We start from the raw sequence: 23,458 nt of genomic DNA, 5'->3' as shown, positions 1-23,458 counted from the left end.
TGCTAGGTGTTGGGTATTTATTAGTTTTGTATTATGTTTTATAATTCACACATATATTTTGCCATAATCTTTGGTATATACCACATTATTTTTTTCCATATTATATTTTTGTCACATAAATTTTTAGATAATACTACAGCAACCAGGGCAACAGAAATCATATATCTATAGCTGATTTTTTTCCATAATATCTGGTCCATGAGGGAATGTCTTCATATTTTACAGCTTGAGAAGTGTTCAAAACTTTTTAAGATTAGTTTCAATGCTTAAAAATCAGGAGCAAATAAAAATACCCAGCTCCTGCTTTTCTTGAAAATTAAAATGTATAGCTAAATTGTGCCTATAATTAGGACAACAATAGATCAAAACTGGGTAGTGGTTGTCTCCTTCAAAAAGAACATATAGTCTTATGTACCCAATGGTCCTCACTGCTCCTGGTTCCTTTATATAAATCAACTTTATTCATTTATATTAATTGGTTAGCCTTGTGGACATTAGAGTTTGAGATTCATGATTTAGTCCAATACCATCTACCATCATTTTATGTGGTAATTAGAACTATGAATGGTTTAAGGCACTTACTCAATGTCATACATTTTTGGTAGGTAAATGTGGCTTTTCAAACATTTTACTGTTTTGCACTAACTGTACAATTATATATGTTTTAAATGTATTATATTTGTATTATGTTTTATACCATTCTTGAAAATGAGGGACTACATGGGAGGAATTAGAGGTATTAGAGTCAATCCTTCAAATTGGTCCACATAAGAAGTTAATTCCAAAGGTAAAATCAAATTTTAATTTCATTATTGTAGAAGTAGTATGAAAATGTAAGAATTAAAATATCTTCTAATTGTCAAGAAAGTTTTTTTATTTGAGTTCTATCAAACTGTGTCAATGATCACTTTTAAAAGTATATATAACAATTTTATGTATAATTCACATGCCATACAAATCCTTAAATTCAATGGCTTTTTGTATGTTTATAGAGTTGTAACCATCACCACAATCAATTTTCGATTATGTTCCTCAACCTCCATAGAAACCCATTTCCCCCCAACCCATCTAGCTCTAGACAACCACTAATAATTGTCACTTGTTAATGTAATACAAAGTCAGTGGGTCCATTGTACCATCAGAAAATGATACAATAGCTTGGAGCATGATGGTGCATGGCTGTAATCCCAGCAACTCAGGAGGCTAAGGCAGGGTGATCTCAAGTTAGAGAACCACATTAGAATTCAGTGAGGCCCTACACAACTTAGTGAGATCCTGTCTCAAATTAAAAAATTAAAAGGTCTGGGGATGTGGCTCAGTGATAAAACACCCCTGAATTTAATCCCCAGTATGGGGTGGGGCAGGGGTGGGGGGAACTGATACAATATAAACCCAGTACTCTCAACTTTCATTAAAATGTTTTGCACCTCATGATATGCATTAGATCCCTAACTAAGAACTCAAAAAATTTAGGATGTAAAGAGTGGCAGATTAAAAGATGAGTAATATAGTATACACTCTTCCTCCATAAGAGAGTTCATTATTTCAAATTCTAGGAATTATTCTGTTTATAGACTACAGATCTCAATAGAAGACAAATGACACTAGACAACTGCTTAGAACAGCTGCAAAGAAATTAGAATATGATACTTAATGGAATTTTTTTTTTTTTGGCAGAACTGGAGATTGAATTCAGAGGTGCCTTTTCATTGAGCTACATCCCCAGGCCTTTTTATTTTGAGACAAGATATTGCTAAATTGCCAAGATTGGCCTTGAACTTGTGATCCTCAGTCCCCAATAGCTAGGATTATAGGCATGCACCACCACACCCAGGTAATGGAATTTTTAAGGCTAGGCGTGGATTTTGTAATACCAAACTGTGAGTTATTCCCATTTTTTAAAAGTGGTTTTCAAGAGATTGTTTCTGCTTATAACTGAAAAAAAAGTTTCAAGTTCATTTGTGGTTTAATTGCTAATACCTTGCTATTACTGAAATTCCCTCCAATGGGTTTATTAGAGTTCTTAAGTTTGATGAAAAGCTTGAAAGCAATTACCTAAAAATAAACATAAAAAATTGTTGAACCCAGTTATCTTAAAACAGTCCAAGCATTACTCTAAATATAGAGGTTCCATTCTGAAAGAATTCCCAGTAACAGGTGGTGACCAGTACTGGTAGTTTAAATTCAGTGCTTTATTTTTAAAGTCTTGGTCTAATCCAACCTCAGGAAGCTGTCATTTGCAGATTTTGCTACTCTGCAAATACTTTCAACAAATGCTCTCTCGTGTTTAATTGGAAAAATAATGATCAGGGATTTTTCTTGTTGTTTTGTTTGTTTGTTTAGTGCTGGGGATCAAACCCACCACTTTGCATATGCTAGGCAAACACTATACACTGAGCTACATCCCTATCACTTTTTTTATTTGAGAGAGGGTCTTGCTAAATTGCCCAGCTGGGCTTGAGCTTGGAATCTTCTTGCCTCAATCTCCGGTGTAACTAGAATTAGAGGCTTGCGCCATCATGCCTTGCATAGTCTGTTTTTTTAAACATACAGACTCAATCAGAATTTTAACCCTTTGGAAACAGTTGCCACTATGACACCAGGAATTATTTCCAAAGGAATGACATTGAGAAAGCAATGAACAATTTTGAAAACAATAATTCTATTTGTTGTGATCTAAATAATTAATATGTAATTAGTTGTGCTACCCAATTAATTTTCCAAGACTTTTTATGATAAATGGCAATTATAATTTAACAAATTAAGAAAATGAGGCATAATTTATTTGAAACAACCATATAAATTTGTTTTAGAAAGTGTATGGATAGGGCTGGGATTGTGGCTCAGCCGTAGAGCGCTTGCCTAGCATGCGCGGGGCCCTGGGTTCAATCCTCAGCACCAAATAAAAATAAATAAATGGAATAAAGGTATTGTGTCCAACTACAACTAAAAAAATAAATTAAAAAAAAAAGAAAGTGTATGGATAGCCACAATATTGGCTATATGATTCTATACCACTGCTTTTAATTAATTAAATTTCACCATAAACACAACACACTGCTAACTTTAAAAGTCTATAATAGACATAGCACTGCCCCTAATTGCTGGTGAAATCTCAACTTGTATTTTTGGCATGGATATTGTGCAATATTAGAGGGATACTTTCAAAAATCCCAGTGTAATTTAAGTTTTCTTCACAGTAAAACGGTCTCATAGAAATATCTTGTTAAAAAAACATGTAGGTGGCTGTAGCTGTAGCTCAGTGGCACAGCGCTTGCCTAGTATGTATGAGGCACTGGGTTCAAACCTTAGCACCACATAAAAACTAAAGGCATTCTGTCCATCTACAACTACAAAAAAAAAAGAAAAGAAAAAAAGAAAGAAACAAAAATAAAAGACATGTAGAATTGTAGGAATCATTAATGTCTTATGGGGATGGGAATATACCTTAGTGGTAGAGAGCTTTCCTAGCATTTATGAGGCCTTGAGTTTGGACCCCTGAACTAAAGAAAAGAAAACAAAACAAAACAAAAAAGTTAAAAGAGTACCAGGATTAAGAATCTGAACTTTGCTAGAGTTGTGGCTCAGTGGTAGAGCCTGGCATGTGTGAGGCACTGGGTTCAATCCTCAGCACCACAAATAAATAAATAAATAATGAATATCCATCAACAACTAATAAAAAAAATCTGAACTACTTGTGAACTCATTACCTCCTGATAAAACTCTGCTCCTACACCTTTCTCTTTCAGTGGTGATTAGATGATAGCACCATTCATGAGGTCACTCAGAGAAAACTATAAAGCATCCTAGATACCCTCCTCTCCTTTAACCCCAAATCCAATCAACAGATTCATCCAATTTAATCTAATAATCTTTCAAATTTCCCCTCTCCTATTCTCATTCCCGCCACCACTGCCTAAGTAATTCAGCCACTACTGCTGTCACCTAGATCACTATGCCTTAACTTCTCTCCTTACTTTCTGTTTTGCCCCTTTTAGGCTACTGAGCCAGATCACTCTTTCAAAAGTACAATATAGCCATGCTGCTCCCTTATTTAAAACTTCTCAGTGGCATCTTAACCATCTTATCATCTATATACATGGCAAAATCCAAGCTCCTTGGCATGTCCCACAGTCTTCTATAATCAATCATGCCCCTTCCTCTCTCTCCAGTTTACTCAACCCTTTGAACTGCTTTATTTCTCTATGTAATTGTTCATGGGCTCTTAAATAGCCTTCTTCCACTTTTATCAAGTCTTACTTTACCTATTTACTTCTTAGGGATTAAAATACAAATGAGGTATTTTCTGAATTTGCAGATGTGATCAGATGCCCTTTCTGTGTTTGCATTGTATCTTTTTTTTTTTTCAGGGGGGAGAGTACCATGGATTGAACTTAGGGCACTCAACCAGTGAGCCACATCCCCAGCCCTATTTTGTATTTTATTTAGAGACAGGGTCTAGGGTTTATTTAGAGACTGAGATGCTTAGCGCCTTGTTTTTGCTGAGGCGGCTTTGAACTTGTGATCCTTCTGCCTTAGCCTTCTGAGCCACTGGGATTACAGGCAAGCAACACCACACCTGGCTTCACATTATATTTTAATAATCTCCATCATTAATTACATTTTGTAACAATTATCTATGAACATTTCTATGTGCTCCAACAGAATATGATTTCTTTGTGGTCAAGGAATGTTTTATCCCCAGTATCTAAACTGTACCTAAAAATAATAAACATTCAATAATTGCTTCAAAAGCAAATATTCCTAACACTATATTTAAAACTCTACAAAAGAATTTGATACTAGTAGTAATCAGGGTGATAAAAACTTGTTTATCAGGTTAATGTGATTACCTAGCAAAACTTTGGCAGAGTTAGTGGTACCCTAACTCACTGTTCCTGCCAACAAAATGAAGTTATTGCTTCAGTGAATTGTTAGGGACACAGATATGGTCATAGTTGCAACAAGAACTTTTATCCTGTCATTCAAGAAATATGTTTTGAGAAGCTTTTATGAGCTTGGCCCTGTTCTGGACAATGGACAGTGAACAAAACAAAGGAACTGTCACTGCCCTCATGGCACTATTATCTTAGGGTGAGGAGATAACAATCACATAAATGGAGTAATTTCAGAGAGTGATAGGTACAATTTAAAAAAAAAAGAAAGGGCCTAACTTACATTGAATGATCAAAAGGTCTCATTCAGAAGGAACATGGAGGTGAAACCTGAAATAGTATAAATGAGTAAAGATCAGGAGGAAAAGCATTCCATGAGAGTATGTAAATTCTAGGGTAGAAATGAGCTCAGTCCTAATATCCAGAGTATACAAAGAACTCAAAAAATTAGACAATAANATGATATATCAAGAACTATGTAATGTTTTGAACAGCCAACAATAAAAAATTAAAAAAAAAAAAAAAGAAAGAAATGAGCTCAGCATGATAAAGTAATCAACAGAAGTCCATGCTGGTGAGCATAGTAGGTGAAGAGAGATGAAGTCACAAAGGTTGGGTTCAGATTAGGGACATGTAAAGGTGTCTACATTTTATTTTTAAGGGAAGCAGAAATTCATTGGAAGACTTTAAGCAAGCGAAGAGATAGAATCTGATATATATCTTTAAAAATTACTGGGCCAATTCAGTGAATGTGCTGCAGGGGGTGGGCAAAAATGGAAGGAAGGAGATTATTTAGGGAGCAAAAAAAAAGAAAAGAAAATGATGGTGACTTAGATGTTTGCTTCCAAAGATTACAAGGAGGGCTGGGACTATAGCTCAGTGGTAGAGCGCTTGCCTAGCATGTGTGAGGCACTGGGTTCGATTCTCAGCACCACATATAAAGAATATAGGTCCATCAACAACTAAAAATATTTTTTAAAAAGATTACATAGAATAATGCAAATTAAGTGCTACATTCAGTATATGATAAAAACTCAACAATATATGGTATCCATTGTAATTCACTTATAATCAAATGGAAAAGTTGTCTTGTTGAACAGGACACAAACACCAAAACCCCTGAGACAGTAACTCAGAAAGTTTACAGTCACAATGACACTCAAAGTATAACAAGTAAAACTTATATAACTCTTTATTTTTTATTTTTCCCTCAAAAAGGTATGAGATCTTGTTATACTGCATAGGCAGGCCTCAAACTCTTGTGATCCTCTGACCTCAGCCTCCCAAGTAACTGGGACTAAAGGCACATGTCACAGCACATGGCTCTATCACTCATTTAGCAAAACTTCCTGAAGTCTACTCTTCACAAATTATAAATTTCATTAATTTTCATTAACAAATCATTAATTTTCATTAACAACATAAAAGTTTTTAATGAAATGCTATCTGGGTGGCATATTTATATGCTATACTAAGAAAAATGTAATATTTATACAAAGCCCTTGTAATTCTCACAAGATAAATGCTCTATAAATGGTAGTGACTACTTTTAGCTGCTAAAAGAAATCAGGATGGTCTTTGGAGGGCCAGGAGTGTGAGAGATAATTGATAGAGTCACATGAGTTCTAATCTAATTCAGCCCTTAGATTTTTCTTTTTTTATATAATACCTTTATATTATTTTTGTGTGGTGCTGAGGATCGAACCAAGTGCTTCACAAGTGCTTCCCTCTAAGCCACAACCCCAGCCCAACCCTTCGATTTTTCCAGTTAAAAAAAGCAAGGTCTGAAGGGGTAAATGACTTGCAAAGCCATCTACAGTGAATGAGATAAAGACAGAACCAAAACCAAGTTCTTAATCCCCAATCCAGTTTCCACTGGATTCCATCTTACAGATCTGCAGTTTAGTTATGGGGTAGTGTTTCAAACTTAGAATTCTAAGAGGGTAGTAAGAACATAACTACTATAACCTGGCTTTTTCAATCCTTTTATTAAAGTCACCAATGATCTATGAGAATAATGAGCAAGGAGACTGAATACTGAATCAGCAATGAGAATGAATTAGGTTATGAGCTAACAACGAAACAGTCTTGGTAATGCAATTCTATCATGGACACCTCTTGAATGGATAAGATAGGTGCCAACTGCACTGCTACGTGCATTGAAGTAGACCACCACAAAGCCTCTCTATAGAAGAATAAAAACTTAAAGGGGAATCCGACCTATATGTGATGAATTAAATTCAACGGAACAAACATTTCCTGAAAATAGACTACATGTAAAACATGTGAAAAAGCTTGCCTTACCTCAAAGATTTCAAAAAATTTATGAGAGGAGGACACTGGGATTAACGAAGTACACAAATAACCTAAAGCCAAATAAACCGAACCAAAGAAGGGTTCCCTCCTGGGTATGGGTTCAAAGGCAGGAGGAATGTGCAACTTAGAAAGACGTCATGAGAGAGGTGGTGTTCAAGATCATTGCTAAAGAAAAAGTAGAAATATGGGGATGAAAGGAAGAGTGGGTAAACGTTCAGAAGAACCAGGAGGAACCAACTCCCAGTTCCCTCATAAATGCTCAGCGGCCGTCAGGCGCACCCTCTCCACAGGGCAGGCGCCACGGCTCCCGACAAGCCTCTCCGCCCCGATTCCCCAATTCTCTCACCGTGGGGGCTTCCTGACGCCTGGTCAGTCAGCCCTATCCCAGGACAGGAGAAAAAGATGCCGTCTTCTGAGAACTCCAAGGCTAGCGACCTGAGCGTCTGGTCACCCGCCAACCTCCAGAGGCAGCCAGGCCGCATCCCCATGGCAACGCCGCCAAACGCCAGTTCGAACGCCCGCGCTGACACCCACTTACCCGCAGTCCCGCACGGTCCACCAATGGGCAGTCAGGGAACCCGTTGTCGCTCACTGCCAATCGGAAACCTAAGAAAACAGCGGGCGTAACGCCCAATTTCCGTCCTTTGACCAATCAGCCCGCCTGCACATAGATCTCGCGACATTTCCAGTGAGACCCGCCTTAAAGGTGGACCACAGCTCCTTTTACCCAATACTGTAGAGCTACCGAATTACGATGGAGCTGTCTTGATTGGCCAGTGTACTTCCGGCCTCCGTTGAAGGCCCACTTCCTGCCTCTCTTTTGCTTCGGGTGAGTAACCCTGGGGGTTTAGTTCTCCATAGTGTAACTGGGTCTTGGAGCGATGGGTATCAGCCGCTGAGTAACCTCATGTCGCTGCCGGGTCAAAAGTGGACACGGCCTTCTTCGAGCCGGCGGGCGTAGGGAGACCAGACCTCAACCGCTCGCAGGGCCTCAGTTTACCTGTTTGCACCGGTGGAAGGGAGGGCTAGTGGCCTGTGAGCCTATTTTGCCAGCATGCAAAAAAGGGGTACATGATCAGAATCTCAAAGACAGGCGAGGTCCGGGTTTTCCTTCCAGTACCAGGGACTCAATTTCACTTTGTTGTCATCCGTTAAACCTCGCCTGCTTTCAAATGAGATTTTATATTGTAATTACTTCGTTTTATGAATGAAAAATATCGTGGTCATGTAAGCAGAAGTGGAGAAAGTCAGTCAAGCCATAGTAGTGGTGCACGAGTGTAATCCAGCCATTCTGGAGGCTGAGGTAGGAGGATGTAAGCTCAGGGGCAATTTAGGAGACCCTGTCTGAAAATGAAAAAAGAAAAATTGGGAGTGGGGTGGCACTGGGGGTGTACCTCAGTAGTAGAGTGTTTGCCTGGCATGGGGGAAGCCCCAGGTTCAATTACAGTACTCCCAAAACAACAAAACAAACAAAAAATAAGAGAGTTCCACTACCTGAAGAAAACAAAAATAACCGCGGTGGTGGTGGTGGGGGGGGGGGAGAGTCGTGAACAGGTTAAAATAAACTGAATGAAATCCAAATATCAATTTTTTTTTTCTTTTTCGAGGTGCTGGGGATTAAACCCAGGGCCTTGTTCATGCAAGGCAAGCACTCCATCAACTGGAGTCTCCAGCCCTTCAAATATCAATTTAAAAACACTAAAATGGAAGCAGAGGTTAAGTGCTATAATGTTGGGCCGGCCCGGTGACACACACCTATAATCCCAGATACTAGACAGGCTAAAGCAGAAGGATCACAAGTTCTAAGCCAGCCTCAGCAATTTTAGTGAGACAGTGTCTCAAAATAAAACGGACTGGGAATATAGCTCAGTGACAGAGTTACCTGCCTAATATGCACTCAGTCCTGGGTTGGATCCCCAGTACCACACTAAAAAGAAAACACAAGGAAAGTGCAATGATGTTGGGAGTCGGGCATACCTGCTTTTGAATGACTACCCAGATATCTCTGAGCTATAGTTTCTATTTTATCAAAATATTTGGATTTCATTGAAAATGGCAATAAAGCCTCAGTGGGTTGTGGCAAAGATTAAGTGAAATAAAGAAGGTAAAGCATTTGGCACAATGCCTGGCCAGAAGTAACTATTCAAAAAATGGTAGTTGTTATCCTTCCAATAATTACAAAAAAAGATGGGAGCCCAAGTGCACCTCTGTAATCCCAGCCACTAGGGAGACTGAGACAGTAGAATAGTTAAGTTTGAGGCCCCTCTCTGCAACCTAGCAAGACCCTATCTCAAAAATAAATCAATAAAATTAAAAACTGGGGATGCAGCTCAGTGGTAGAGATTCCCCTGGGTTTAATTCCCAGTACCAAAGGGATGGGGGGATACTTAGTAATTGAGTACTCAGTTTAGTTCAAAATTAAGCAGTTAAGCAAATAAGGTAATTCTTACTAATAAGTAAACAAATCCATTCTTTTTTTGGCGGGGGAGCTACTGGGGGGTTGAACTTGGGGGCACTCGACCATTGAGCCACATCCCCAGCCCTATTTTGTATTTTATTTATAGACAGGGTCTCACTGATTGCTTAGCTGCTTAGTGCCTCACCAGTGCTGAGGCTGGCTTTGAACTTGCGATCCTCGTATCACAGCCTCTTATCACAACCTCCCTAGCCACTGGGATTAGAGGCATGTGCCACTGCACCCAGCACAAATCCATTCTTTAAAATAAATCTTTTCTTTGTATCTATATTAAAGAAATTTTTTTCTTGTTGGTTCTTACCCAAAAAGAGTAACATAGTGTATAACAGCTGTTTTACAGAAAATATGAAAATCCATTTCTCAGTGATCCAAGGCTGAGTGTGCCATTAAAACAGAAGTTTTTAGCTTGATGTTTTACAATACAGGATTAAGAGTGATAGTCACCTAAACCAAACACCTCTTTCCCTTTCCTTTGGATTTATATTTAAATCTCTTTCCCTTAGACAATGAAACATTTTTTTTCAATTTTGCTTGAAATATCTCTTCAGTTTATCCTCTTTTTTTCCCTTCTCACAGCCTCTACCTTAACTGGACTGTTGAAGTAGGTTCATAATTGGCTGGTCTCTTTGCCTCCAGGCTTTCTTTCTAATGTTTTTCACTTTGCTTGCTGTGAGAATATCTTTATAAAGTGTCAATCTGACCAAATTACAGCCCTGCCTAAAACCATTGAAAGACCTCATTGCCTACAGAATATAAGCTAAGCTATCAATGGAATATCTGTGTTTAAGGGTCTTTACACACACTCCTTCCTTTACCTGGAGTGCCCCTTGCCTCCACCTTTATTCTGCTGGTAAACTGGCCATCTTGAAATCCTTATGGGGTATACTTCTTGGACCTAAAGATCCTTCTTTGCTATCTTTTCATCTTATACCTTATGATGCACAAAACACACTGACATGTCTGTCTGAATGCCTTCTACTTTAGGCTTAAACCTCTAGCAAATCTGGGTTTTGTAGTATTCAGCTTCATATCTACTCCTCAGTCCTGTCACACTGCCTGTGGCATATGACATGTTCAACAGACATTAGATGAGTGAAGGAATCCCTTCAGGCTCTAATACTGTAACTCCCCAAATTTGCTTTCTAGAATTGAACAGCAGATGGCACTAATAGGCCACTTAACAAATCTCTAGAAAAATTTTTGTCCCAACCTTGTCTGACTTTGGCTTCGTCCTAGAAGCCAATATGCTATTACAGGTGAAATCTCCTGTTTCCTCCCTCAGCCAGATAGCAAAGATCGCAAAATGACTCAGCAGTTTATTCTCTGAGAAGAAGGAAGTGGTAGATGTCCAGAAAAAGGTACAGTTGAAGGAATATTTTCTTTGTTTAAATTTATTCATGTAGTTAGGGATTTTTCTTTTTAAGAGAGAACTTTATTGATGGATGGGATATTATTATTGTCCATTCAAAAAGAGAAGAAGGAAACTGGTGAACTACAGAGAAAGCAGTTATGTGGAAAATGAGGAAAAGCTGAATAATCTCATGGGTTGCTTGTAAGCTGGCAGTTGGCCTTCCTCCCCAAGGTGAGTGGCCTAGACTAATTTTTCGGATATCAGGGCCCTAAGTTAGATGTTTATATGCTTGTCCAAGGCTAACATGAAGGGTGTTCCCAGTACTTGGTGCTTTTGAATACCAAAGCTATTGGGTATGACTTTGAACATGTGGTTTTAGGTTCCTACTTCCCAGAAAAGAGCAATAGAGGCATAGAAACCCTTCCCTGACGGGCATTTTTAGGGCTCTTTTTTTTTTTTTTTTTTAAGATTCACCTACTTTCTCTGAGGTTATACTTCATTTTTATTGTATGAATAGATAATGAACATACATTGGGTTGTTTTAAGTTTGAGACTATTATGAATTACACTGTTATGAACATTGTGTTTCAAGTAAATACATAAGACATGTTTATTTAGGGTAGATATTCAAGAGTGAAACTTCTAAATCAAAAGATAATGTGTCTTTACTAGGTAATGCAAAATGATTTTTCAGATTTACACTCCCATAATTGTGCATGAAAATTCCCATCACTCCACATTCTCATTAACATGTAATCGTCAGATTTTTAATTTCTGTCAATCTAATGAGTACACAGTGATATTTTCTTCTGAGTTCAATTTGTATTTTCCAACTGAGTGCAGTGACGTGTGCCGTAATCCCAGCTGTTCTGAAGGCTAAGGCAGAAGGATCACAAGTTTCAGGCCAACCTCCACAACTTAGGTGTGAGACCCTCTCATACGGTTTCCGTTGTTTAGGTTTCCGTTGTTTACGGTTGACGAGTCCTTGCTTTCCCCAATGTTGAAGTATAACATCAGAGAAGCACGCCAGGCAAGGTCAGAGTAGAAATTAGAAGTTTATTAAAGGACAGCAGAAAAGACTTCTCCCGGAGGAAGAAGAGGACCCAAGAAGTGGAATCCCTTTTAGGGCTTTTAAGCTACACTTTCCCCTCCAGAGTCTTTTGGGACACCAGGACCTTTGTTTACTGCTTCACCCACCTTCAGCCTGTTTCATGGAAAAGATTACAACTAGGCATCTTAAGCAACCTCCAGATGAATAGAGATTAAAGTTCAGAAATTTTCAAAACTGGAAGTGATTTTTATAATCATTTGTATGTCCTCTGTCAGGGCTTTTGTGCCCTAAGCCCTATTCTTTCTTGGCAAGCAGAGTAGTTTAAAGGGGATGGGAGAAAAATACAGACTGGAGTTAGATTTATTTGGATTAAAATTTATTTACAGGGCAGCTATTTCCTTGGGCAAGTATTTAACCTTTCTTAATATCTCAGTTTCCTCTTAAAGAGATAATAATGCTTGTCTTGAAGGGTTGTCTTGGGCATTAGAAATGATAATTGTCAAAAACCTTGTACAGTAGGCACAGTGGCACACGCCTTTATGATCCCAGCAGCTCGGGATGCTGAGACAGGGGGATAGGGAGTTCAAAGCCAGCTTCAGCAAAAGCAAGGTGCTAAGCGACCCAGTAAGACCCTGTCTCCAAATAAAATACAAAATAGGGTTGGGGATGTGGCTCAGTAGTTAAGTGCCCCTGAGTTCAATCCCTGATACAAACAAACACCTTGTATAGTGTAGCTGACACAGTATTGATGCTTACTTGACAACGTGGTAGCATGAAACACTATACAAGGGCTTTTAAGACTATGGAAAGCAAATCAGGAGGAGGATTTGGGGAGCTCTTTCTATCTAAAGTCATATTAGTGGGGCTAGAGTGTAGCTCAGTGGTAGAGTGCTTGCCTAGTGTGCACAAGGCCCAGAGTTTGATCCCCAGCACCGCTAAATGAATAAATAAAGGTATACTTCTAAGGGCTTTTGGAGTTGAACTATGCTTACAAGAGCACTCTGATTAATTTGATGGAAACATTGGAACACATCAGCTTAGCCATTTATTTGTAAATTCTTTTTTGGCACCTAGGTTTCAAACCTCCTAGGCTGTGAGTGAATTGCATGTATAGATCAAGCCAAGAGCACTTTTCCTTAGCTTCTGGAACCTTCTGATGACATTGAGGGATTTTTTTTTTTTTCTTCAGATTTTTTCTAACCACCTCAGGCGTTCTGCCACTTTTCTGAAGTGTGAATTGCCTGCTGTCAGCCTGGAGTTCTCACCTCTGCAATCCTGGCTGCAGGCATATTTGCATATTGGATGCTATGTTCTTTAACCCCCTGAGGTTTGAATGGGCTTGGAGTTTGTGTGTGAAAGCTGGCTCCTTTCAAACCCCTGGACAGTTTCAGTTCTCTGGTCTCCAGAAAAACAGAAAATCCCCAACAATAGCGCCATTGACTTTTATGTAAATGGTACTCTTCTGGAAGACACTGGGCTATTTCCCAGGGCCCCAGAACATACTCAAACATTTGTTTGAGTGGGAGGTGGGGAGAAAGTTCTGTTGAGTCAATGAACATCTGTTGAGATCTGCTATGCTGAGTCCCAGTGAAACAGAGCTCAGTCTGGCTCTTCCTTGCCAGAGGAAGATTTGCCAACATAGATTTACCATACTAGGTGTGCATGCTTATGAATGCTTTGTACTGTGTCACTTTAGCTAAGTAGGAACTACATGTCCCAGGAGTCCTTTCCTGTTTGGTTCCAGGTCAGTATTGAACACAAAATTTTGTGCAAGATTTGGAAAACTGAGAGGCTGAGGAAGGAGGATCATAATTTGAAGTCTAACCTGTGCAACTTACCAAGACCCTGTCTCAATTAAAAAAATAAATAAAGGGGCTGGGGATGTGGCTCAGCCGTAGAGTGCTCACCTGGCACGTGCGGGGTCCCGGGTTCAATCCTCAACACCACATAAAAATAAAAAATAAAGATATGTGTCCACCTGCAACTAAAAAATAAATATTTTTTAAAAATAAAAATAAAAAGGACTAGGGATGTAGCTCAGTAGTAGAGCACCCTTGGATTTGATCCTTAGTACTGGAGGTGGGGGTTACATTTAGAATACCATGAGAGAGGGATATTAAAGATGTAGAATAGGGAAAGGTCCCAAATCTATGAAGATTTGGAAAGCTGAAGTGAAGTGGCAATCAGTACACTAAAGGACAGATCTGGGTATCAGGCACAGGGGCTGTGCATACACTTTAACACTGACCTGCTGGTTCACCTTGCTGGCAAAAGACATATCCAAGCCTGCAGCTTTCTCAGCACCTATGGAATGTCCCCCTTCATCTCCTCTGAATCCTGGGTCACATGTGCATTCAGCTTTGAGGCAAGGGGGTCCAACTTCTGCAGGTCATCTGTGTCACTGAACTTAGAGACAGTATCAAGTTTCAGTTTATCCTGATGAATTCCAGTTGTCCTCATGGATCAAAATTTGTTTTCACAAATTCCAGTTTGTCCTTTCTCCTCTACTTCACATCATCTTTCTTCCCAACTGTTGGTATCACCTATAGAGACTTCAGGCCCACAACAGATGCAAGTTAAGTAGTTGCATGGATTTCTCTACCAGTTTCCAAAATTGTTACAAGGAATAATTCTTATAATAAATTCTTAATTTTCCGTTACTCATAGCTCTGCTTCTCTGACTGAACTCTATAGTAAAAGTTTGTCGAGTAATTAGAAACCAGAAGGCTTAACAGGTGAAAGTAACATTTGAGCTGCTTCAGAAGGGGTAAGTAAGAGTTTGTATGTATGGCCTGTGTGGGGATGGAGAAATTCCAGCAAACATCTGACTTGAGCCAAGTAATAGAAAAGGACAGTGAGGAATTCTCCCTTTAGAAGGATTGTATTCTCTGTGTGTCCAAAGCATAGGTGAAGAGTGAACATCTGATCCAAGGTCTTTGGGTCCCATTTAGATGAACATTTGGCCAGTCTGCTTCTTAGTTGTGATCACCCCTATATGCTGGTATCCACCAAGATGCATCTTGCTAGGCTGTACCTTGTTGCTCTACCTCCACTACTTAGCACATAGGAAAATATTGGCCTGCTTCCACATGGCCACTCAAGGCCTATTTATTTTGTCTCCCATGCAGGCATATTTATGTTATGTTATCATATTGTACTGAAGGTGGTAGTGGTATGGAGAAGTATTATGGGGCTTTCTGTCCCAGGCAAGGTACTGCACCCTCTAGTCTTGGATCCCTAAACTTATCTATGGGCTCCAACATTCATTTTGTGGGATTGTACCTAAGGCAACAGTTAGGTATGTTACATATCTCACTTTCTAATACTCTGAGTATCTATAGGAGAGGCATTGGATCAGTCAGCTGTTTCACCCTCAACTATGAACCAGTAATTTGAAATCTTTTTTCATCTGTTCTGAAGTAACAGTAACTTCCAGCTTCTGGAGTGGGAAAGTTCTCAACATAAATAAGGAGTCCAGAAAAATAGAACACAATGTTTAACAAAAGCCTATTGCCACTTAACATATGAATTTTTAACTCAAAAAATTTCATTATTCATACTATTCTGAACCATACTATTTTTACTTAATATGTCTGAATTTCTTTTCTCATAAGCAGCACATTTGGTTCTAACACATTTTAAGAAATGCCTTCACAATATTCTATCTTATAAATATACTTTATTTCATGATCCCCATATTGGTGTATATTTGTTTCTGCCTTTCTTTTTGATACTGCAGATAAGTTGGGAGTATGTACCCTTCCTTATCTATACATCTTAAATATGTATTTCTGTGAGAGCACCTAAAAATGGCATTGCTAGGTCTAAGGAAATGTGTATTTTATATATATAAATGTATGTATATGTGTGTATATATAATATTTTTAGTTGTAGATGGACCCAATAACTTTATTTTTTTATGTGGTACTGAGAAGTGAACCCAGTGCCTCACATGTGTTAGGCAAGCACTCTACCACTGACCCACAATCTTAGCCCTGTATTTATATTTTGATTGTTATTCTAAAACCACCCTACTAAAGATATATGCCAATTTATTCTTCCTTCAAAAGCATGTGATAATAGCTAGGGGCGGGTGGTGTATGCCTGTAATCCCAGGGACTTGGGAGGCTGAGACAGGAGAATCACAAGTTTAAGGCCAACCTCAGCAGTTTAGCAAGGCCCTAAGCAACTTAGCAAGACCTTGTCTCAAAATAAAATATAGTAAGCAGCTGGGTGTAGTGATGCATGCCTGCAATCCCAGCAGCTCTGGAGGCTGAAACAGAAGGATCACAAGTTCAAAACCAGCCTCAGCAAAAGTTAGGTGCTAAGCACCTCAGTGAGACCCTGTCTCTAAATAAAGTACAAAATAGGACTAGGGATGTGGTTCAGTGGTCGAGTACCCTTGAGTATAATAAGGGCTGTGGATGTGGTTCCACAATAAAGGGCCCTGGGTTTAATCAACTGGTACCAAAAAAAAAAAAAAAAAAGCATATGAAAACATAGACGATTTCAAAATCCCCTTTGACTTTTTTTTCAATCCTTAAAAACCCCTTTGGGGAGGGGCAGAGATTTAGCTAAGTGGTAGAACACTTGCCTAGTGTGCCAAAAGACCTGGGTTAAATTCCTGGCACTAAGAGGAGAAAGGTTTGGAAAGGTGTATTATGGTTCTTTGGTAAGAAACTGATCTTTCCTAAGATAACATTACCATCTATTAGCAATCCTAAGGATTGCCCTAGAACAGGTTTCAGTTTGGATCTGATTTTTAGTATGCCTTTGACAGCCTCTTAATTGAGCACCAAAAAGAGGGCCAAGAATAGCCACTCCTACTCCATAAGACCTCCCTGAGCATCAGCTCCTTCTCCCACCCTGTTGACATGAAATGAGCCTTATCCATCTTAGGCCACTCTCCCAGACCTTCACTGCATTTGAGACATGTAGCTTTCTTTCAGTTCTGCCATCCCACCTTGAGATTTATTCTTGCTGTTCCCTCCCCCTGGAACACACTCTCTCCCCTCCTTCCCTCTGTTGATTTATCTTTGATTCATCCTTTGCTCCTCAAACATCCCTTTCAGGGAGCCTTCCATGATCTTTCATACAAGGTCAGGTTACCCATTATTCATTATTCCTTTGTAGTACTTACATTATTGGCAGGTTTTTAAAAATTAGCTTATTTGATTAAATTCTGCCTCTCCCATGTGATGATTAATTATCTAATGACAAAGGCAGTTTATAGGTGCCTAGTGTAGTTGAGTCTCAGTATCCAGGGGTTCCATATCCACAGATTCAAACAACCACAGATCAAAAATATTTTTTTCAAAATTGTGTCTCTTGAACACGGACTCTTTTTCATTAAATTTTTTTTAGTTGTTGATTGGCCTTTATTTATTTACTTATATGTGGTACTGAGAATCAAACCCAGTGCCTCACACATGCTAGGCAAACACTCTACCACTGAGCCACAACCCCAGCCCTTTCTTGTCATTATTAACTAAACAATAAAATATAACAATAATTTACCTAGCATTTATACTGTATTTGGTATTATAAGTAATCTAGAGATGATCTGAAGTATTCGAAGGGACCTGAATGCACTTGCCTAGCATGCTGGAGGCTCTGGATTTAATCCCTAACACCATTAACTAAAAATTAATTAACTACTACATTTTAAAAATAAAATATGCAGGGGATATTCATAGGTTATATGCAAATACCAGGCCATTTTATATAAGGAACTTGAACATTTGTGGAGTTTGGTATTCCTAGGGGTCCTGGAACCAACCTCCCTTCAATACCAGGGGATGACTATACATAGTTGGTGCTCAGTATAGGTTAAGTGAATGAGTAACATAAATTTTTTTTTAGCAGGGTCTTATATAAAAGATCTTCAGCTGGGCCCGGTGGTGCACGCCTGTAATCCCAGTGGCTCAGGAGGCGGAGGCAGGATGAACGGGAGTTCAAAGCCAACCTTAGCAATAAGTGAGGTGCTAAGCAACTCAGTGAGACTCTGTTTCTAAATAAAATACAAACTAGGGCTGGGGTGTGGCTCAGTGATCAAATGCCCCTGAGTTCAATCCCCGATACCGACCCTCCAACAACAACAAAAAAAGATCTTCATTATTTTTTGTTACTTTGATTACATGTGTCCTCTCAGATCATGAATTTTCTATTCACTTGTACAGATCTTTTTACTTTTCTCCCTTTCTTTCTTTTTTGTTATTTTTTTACTTTTTTTTTTTTTGGTACTGGGGATTGAACTCAGCGGCTGGGGATATAGCTCAGTTGGTAGAATGCTTGCCTTACATGCACAAGGCCTTGGGTTCTAATCCCCAGCACCACAAAAAAAAAAAAAAGAAATAAAGAAAAAATAACAAGAAGTGTTTTTCGTACACCAAGCTACCTGTTTTAGGTGACCCCTCTGAATCATCAGACTACACTTTTGGGGTCCCTGTGTTGCAGGGGCTCAGAATATATGTGAAGGAAATGGGATTGTGGGTTTGATGATACTTGCATCTTTCACATTCCCATTCTCTCTCTTGTTTCAGTGGGTTTACTGAGAATCTTTAGACTCACAAATACACACAAGCCTTGTATTTTATAGGGAGACCTAGAAGACTAGAAGTAGAGGCTACATTGATTTAGGATAGTTGCCGGATCCTGCAGTTAACACACAAAGGTCTGTCCCTAATTTCTGAATTTCCATCATTGGCCCTTGGCATGCTGCCTTCTCTAGGTTATAAGATCACTTGTTAGTGTGTTACTCTCCAGCACCACGGTGCCACCTTCAAGTTTGGATCTTCCTGTTTTGTATAACTTCCAAATGTCCTATATTTTCTTCATTAAGTTCTTAGATAGACCATGGCCCTGAGAGCATGTGGCTTGATCATCTTCCGAAGACGCCTTATTCCCAAGGTGGACAACGATTCAATTGAATTTCTACTGCTGCAGGCATCAAATGGCATTCATCACTGGACTCCTCCCAAAGGTGTGAAGCCAGAGGGGCTGGCTTTTAGGGAAATGCCAAGTATTGCTCTTGTTTCCCAGTGACTGTACAGCAGGAACTGGTGGGATAGGCAGAAGGCCTTGATCCTTTCTATGTACAAGGTCTGCAGGCCAAAGCAAAGCTGAAAATAGAATTCTGTGGTTGCATTCCAGGGCAGAAGCAGCATCTGGTGTTTTTGTATCATTCACCAGATCTCCAGCTTCTGTGGTGAATGATGGTGTAGGAGAAAACCATCATCGGACTGGGAATTATGGGTGTTGGGAGTTGAGTCATGACTGGGCTATGTGCCCACCTCTCTAGGCTTTTGAATTTTTCATCTGTCAAAGAAGGAAGGGGTTGACTAGAAAATCCCAAGTTTTCTTTTAGCCCTGTATTGGATTTCATTTGATCAGGTTCCTTTGACTACTTGTTCAGTGTCCCATTCACTAGGTTTTTCTTTTGAACTAAACATCCGGAGTGTTTTTTAACCTACCTATGTTTTGAGTTAGAAGCACAGAGAAGGTGGGTTCCCTGATCATGCATTCTTCTGCAGTCTCTGACAGAAGTGGAAGAGTAAGGGAAACAGAGGGCCCTTCTTAAACCAGGAGGTTTTGAAGATCGGAGACCTTGGGATTGCAATTTGATCAACCCCCTATGCCCTGGGTCCATCATTCAGCACCCAGGGTAGAGTGGTCAGTTCTCTAGCAGGCTGAACAGTGAAGACTAGTGGTCTGGGGTCTTCAGCCAGGCCAAGATCTATTTGTAAGCTGGCTGTATTTCATCCACTAGCATTCCTGATCTCACTTCTAAGAGTAAGAGAGATTTCCTCAGATGATCCCGAAAAATAAGCCATTCTGTGTAGGGAGAAAGAGGGGAAAAAAGCCATTGGAATGGTCCAAGTGGGCAGGAACAGACTTGTTTGGGCCCCTATGGGGATGAGAAGCCCTGAGTGAATGGCTCCCAGACAAGATAACAGGGAGTGAGATGGGGAGGGGTGGACAAGGATCTAGGGTTGGAAGGAAATGATAACAGAAAATAAAATTTTGCACATTTGTGTTGTACCGGGAAGAAACAAGGTGGAAAAAATAAGTGTCATAAATACTATGAATAGGAATATTCACACTTATCTTCTGATCACCTAGTCACACTGCATGATCCCCTCATTAAAGGACGTCAGCAGCTCTCCTAGTCATTTCCTGCCTGGACTTGGGGAGAAGTTACCCGGTTATCATTAAATATCATTGAATTCTGGAAGGAATGTGCTCAGAAACTCGCACACACTTGAGGGGAGACAGGGAATCCTAAATAAGTGTCACTAATCAGCATCCTTCCATTTTACTCCCTCAGTGTATTAGCTATCTGTCTTTATGTACACTTTAGGAGGTGCTATGCAGAGAAAATGTCCCACAGCCATAAGCTAAAAAGGGTTCTTCAAGTGCCAAGTTCCTGATTTTCTGTGCAGCAGCAACTGACTGTGAGCATTGTATGTGGACCCCTGGGAAAGGGAAGTACTAGGGTATAACTCCAAACCAAGAGGGTAACAACTAAAGAGTTTCTGCTTCCCCTGAGCTCCAGGAGGCTCCTCGGCAACTTGCCACAACCATGAGTAGACAGGTTACCAGAATACTCCCTGATATTTCTGGGCCCCTCAGGGCAAGCTGAGAATTTGTGGAAAAAGCCTAGGCATAAAGCTGAGGGCCACTCTGGTCTGCAGAGCCTCAAATTCTCCTACAACAGTTTCTTGGCAGCTGTCTTCTTGAATTTCAGTCTTGCCAACAAATTTTCTTAGAACTGGCTCTCAACTTGTGCTTAGTCTAAGTTTCCATCAGGACTTTCCCTATGAAACCGAAATCTGGCCTTGTTCAGTAAGAAAGATGAAAACAATTTGGAAAAAAGCTTTATGGCTACTTGGAAACAGCTGTTGGTGTAGCATTTCAGGGTTTTGAGTCGGTCTGTTGGCCCTGGAACTTAAGGGTCCAACTATAGATAGTGTTATGTCCTCATTGGATTGTAGGTGAAGTATCACCCTGCCAAAAAGGGACTGCTCCTCAGAAATTGCTTAAAGGTCTCTAAGGGAAAAGTCTCTAAGAGCACAGGAGATAGAAAACTGAGAAGAACTATCTTGCTTACCATCCAGAAGCAGTATTCTAAGCCTGATTTGCCAAACATAGTTTGTTTTGCTCTCTTCAGAGAAAATGGAGTGGGAAGGAAGAATTCCTTAGATCTCAAGAACCAGGCACTACCTACCTTGTACTCCTTCCCAGGCACATCAGGATATTACCAATCATTTTTTAAAAATATTTTTTAGTTGTCAATGGACCTTTATTTTAGTTATTTATATATGGTTCTGAGAATCGAACCCAGTGCCTCATGCATGCTAGGCAAGCACTCTACCGCTAGGCTACAACCCCAGCCCAAGATATTTCCAATCTTTAGACTTCTTTTAGCCCAGAAACTCCTAGAAAAATCACCTAATACCCTATCTTCAAGACATCAAGCCTGGAAAAATCTATCTTTAGGTACTACTGAAAATTCCCTCCTCCTTTTCTCTTAACCAGGCCATGTGGACCCAGGAGAGAATGACTTGGAGACAGCCCTAAGGGAGACTCGGGAGGAAGCAGGAATAGAAGCTCACCAGCTGACCATCGTTGAGGGGTTCAGAAAGGAGCTCAATTATGTTGCGTGGCAGAAGCCTAAAACAGTTATTTACTGGCTGGCAGAAGTGAAGGACTACGATGTGGAGATCCGCCTCTCCAATGAACACCAAGCCTACCGCTGGCTGGGGCTGGATGAAGCCTGCCAGTTGGCTGAGTTCAAGGAGATGAAGGCAGCACTCCAAGAAGGACACCATTTTCTTTGCTCCACAGTGGCCTAAGCTGACCAGAGCAGTCATTTGCTTCCAAAGGATTCTTGAGGGCTGTTGGAAATTAACCCTGCCCTTTGGTCCAGGGAAAGATATGCGGGTCTTTGGCTTGTTACAGACAAGAGCAGAAAGGTTACTGAAGTCAGTTTAGGATTGTCAGATGAGAACAAGTAAGAAAATTAGCTGAGTGAAAAGACAAAGTAGTTAAAAAAAAAAAAAACACAACAGTAAGTGCATTCTTTTACTTTATAAATAAACCTCAAGTAGCTTATCTGTCCTTCTAACCTATGTGTTTATTTCTTGGACTCTTGGCATTGGTGAGGAGAAGAAAGCTAAAGTGAATCAGAGCTCTGACCTTAACCAGAAGAAATCCCATGACCATACACTCTACCCTAGAAAAGCTAAGGGCCAGGGAATCAGATGGGAGAAACCCAGCACTGCTAGGGTGGCTCTTCTACCTCTAACTAGGCATCCCACCCCTGCCAGTGTTCCTGGGTCTGTGCTGTAGTCAGGATTTCTAAGCAAGTAAGACTCGGAGCACAGAAATTTAGTTTGTTCTGTTCACTGGTGTGTCTCTACCACCACGACCATACACACACATGCTGACATCACTGCACACATATCTTATATGTACTCAGTAAATATAATTAGATACCCAAGGAACTTTGGCTCCCCACAACAGAGAGGGACAGGCAACCCTGGAATACAGGCCCATGACACACTCCGACCTCCCAATCCACTCTTGCCTTGCCAGGTAATGAGCCTTGTCAACATGACGTAGGGTCACCAAGAATGAGGCAATCCCAGTCTTGAGTTCTGCTTGGCTTCCCAGCAGCCATATCATTACACCTGTGCATCCCTCTCCTGCAGCTGCCTTTCCCACCTCCAGCAAACTTTATCATTCCCACCCCCAACTACTCCCTTTCCACATAACTCCAGTGTAAGACCCAGAGGTGCAAGAGTTGGGTCTCAGCCTTCTTTTCCCTTGCTACTAGGGCTCAAAGAATGTAGGGGCAGGTGTTAGATCTTATAGCTCTTCCAGAAGCTGTTAGCAGCTGGGTTCATGTGGATTTTATTACAGCATTGTTGTCCAATGTAGTGTAGAAGACTAGAAGGGAAGGGGCATTGGCAAAGGTCAACCTGGATTACCAGAGTCAAGAACAGTCACCCCAAAGGAAGGAAAGAGAAGTCCCTTAGGTCTTAAGCAGGCTTCCAGATGTTTCCAGTCACTGGTTCCTGCAGACAGGGCAAAAGTATTAGTGAACAGAATCTTGGAGGACAGCCAAGGACCTAAATGGTTTTGTTCCTCACCCTTCTGAGCAGCAGTCTCCAAAGGAGGCCTGCTGCAGGAAGTTTTTGGAGCTTAATGTTCTCTTCCAGACCAACAGGGACCACATCCCACTGATTTAATAAATGCCTGCTGGGCAGTGGTGCCAAACCACAGACAAGCTGCCTCCTATCAAGGCTGGCCAGCTCTGTGCTCTCAGAATGAGAGGCTGTGGAATCTCAAAAAACTAAAACCTCATA

At 40.2% G+C, this 23,458-nt stretch overlaps 2 protein-coding genes across 7 annotated transcripts in view; one reads left to right on the top strand and one right to left on the bottom strand.

Moving 5' to 3' along the window:
- Positions 1-7,759, bottom strand: part of Kif24 (kinesin family member 24) — a 71,663-nt gene extending 63,904 nt beyond the window's left edge. The window contains exon 1 of the mRNA XM_015492432.2: positions 7,558-7,759. The gene's annotated coding sequence lies outside the window, so the exon portion shown is untranslated. The remainder of the gene's footprint in view (positions 1-7,557) is intronic.
- A 145-nt stretch (positions 7,760-7,904) lies between these two features.
- Positions 7,905-22,215, top strand: Nudt2 (nudix hydrolase 2). 6 transcript variants are annotated; one of them, XM_015492425.2, is made up of 4 exons: positions 7,929-8,040; positions 14,757-14,856; positions 18,931-19,071; positions 21,627-22,215. In XM_015492425.2, exons 3-4 carry the CDS (start codon positions 18,945-18,947, stop codon positions 21,941-21,943), a joined length of 444 nt encoding a protein of 147 aa, XP_015347911.1. In that variant the 5' UTR covers positions 7,929-8,040; positions 14,757-14,856; positions 18,931-18,944; the 3' UTR covers positions 21,944-22,215. The 6 variants fall into 6 exon arrangements, with proteins under 6 accessions (XP_015347914.1, XP_015347911.1, XP_048639443.1 ...); XM_048783486.1 differs by lacking the exon at positions 7,929-8,040 and adding an exon at positions 10,977-11,045; XM_015492427.2 differs by lacking the exon at positions 7,929-8,040 and adding an exon at positions 11,088-11,269.
- Positions 22,216-23,458: the final 1,243 nt, after the last annotated feature.

The sequence above is a fragment of the Marmota marmota genome, unplaced genomic scaffold (genome assembly GCF_001458135.2).
Source record: "Marmota marmota marmota unplaced genomic scaffold, marMar, whole genome shotgun sequence".
Lineage (NCBI taxonomy): Eukaryota > Metazoa > Chordata > Mammalia > Rodentia > Sciuridae > Marmota > Marmota marmota.
Note: the sequence above shows the minus strand (reverse complement) of the source record. Positions and strands in the feature narration are given on the sequence as shown.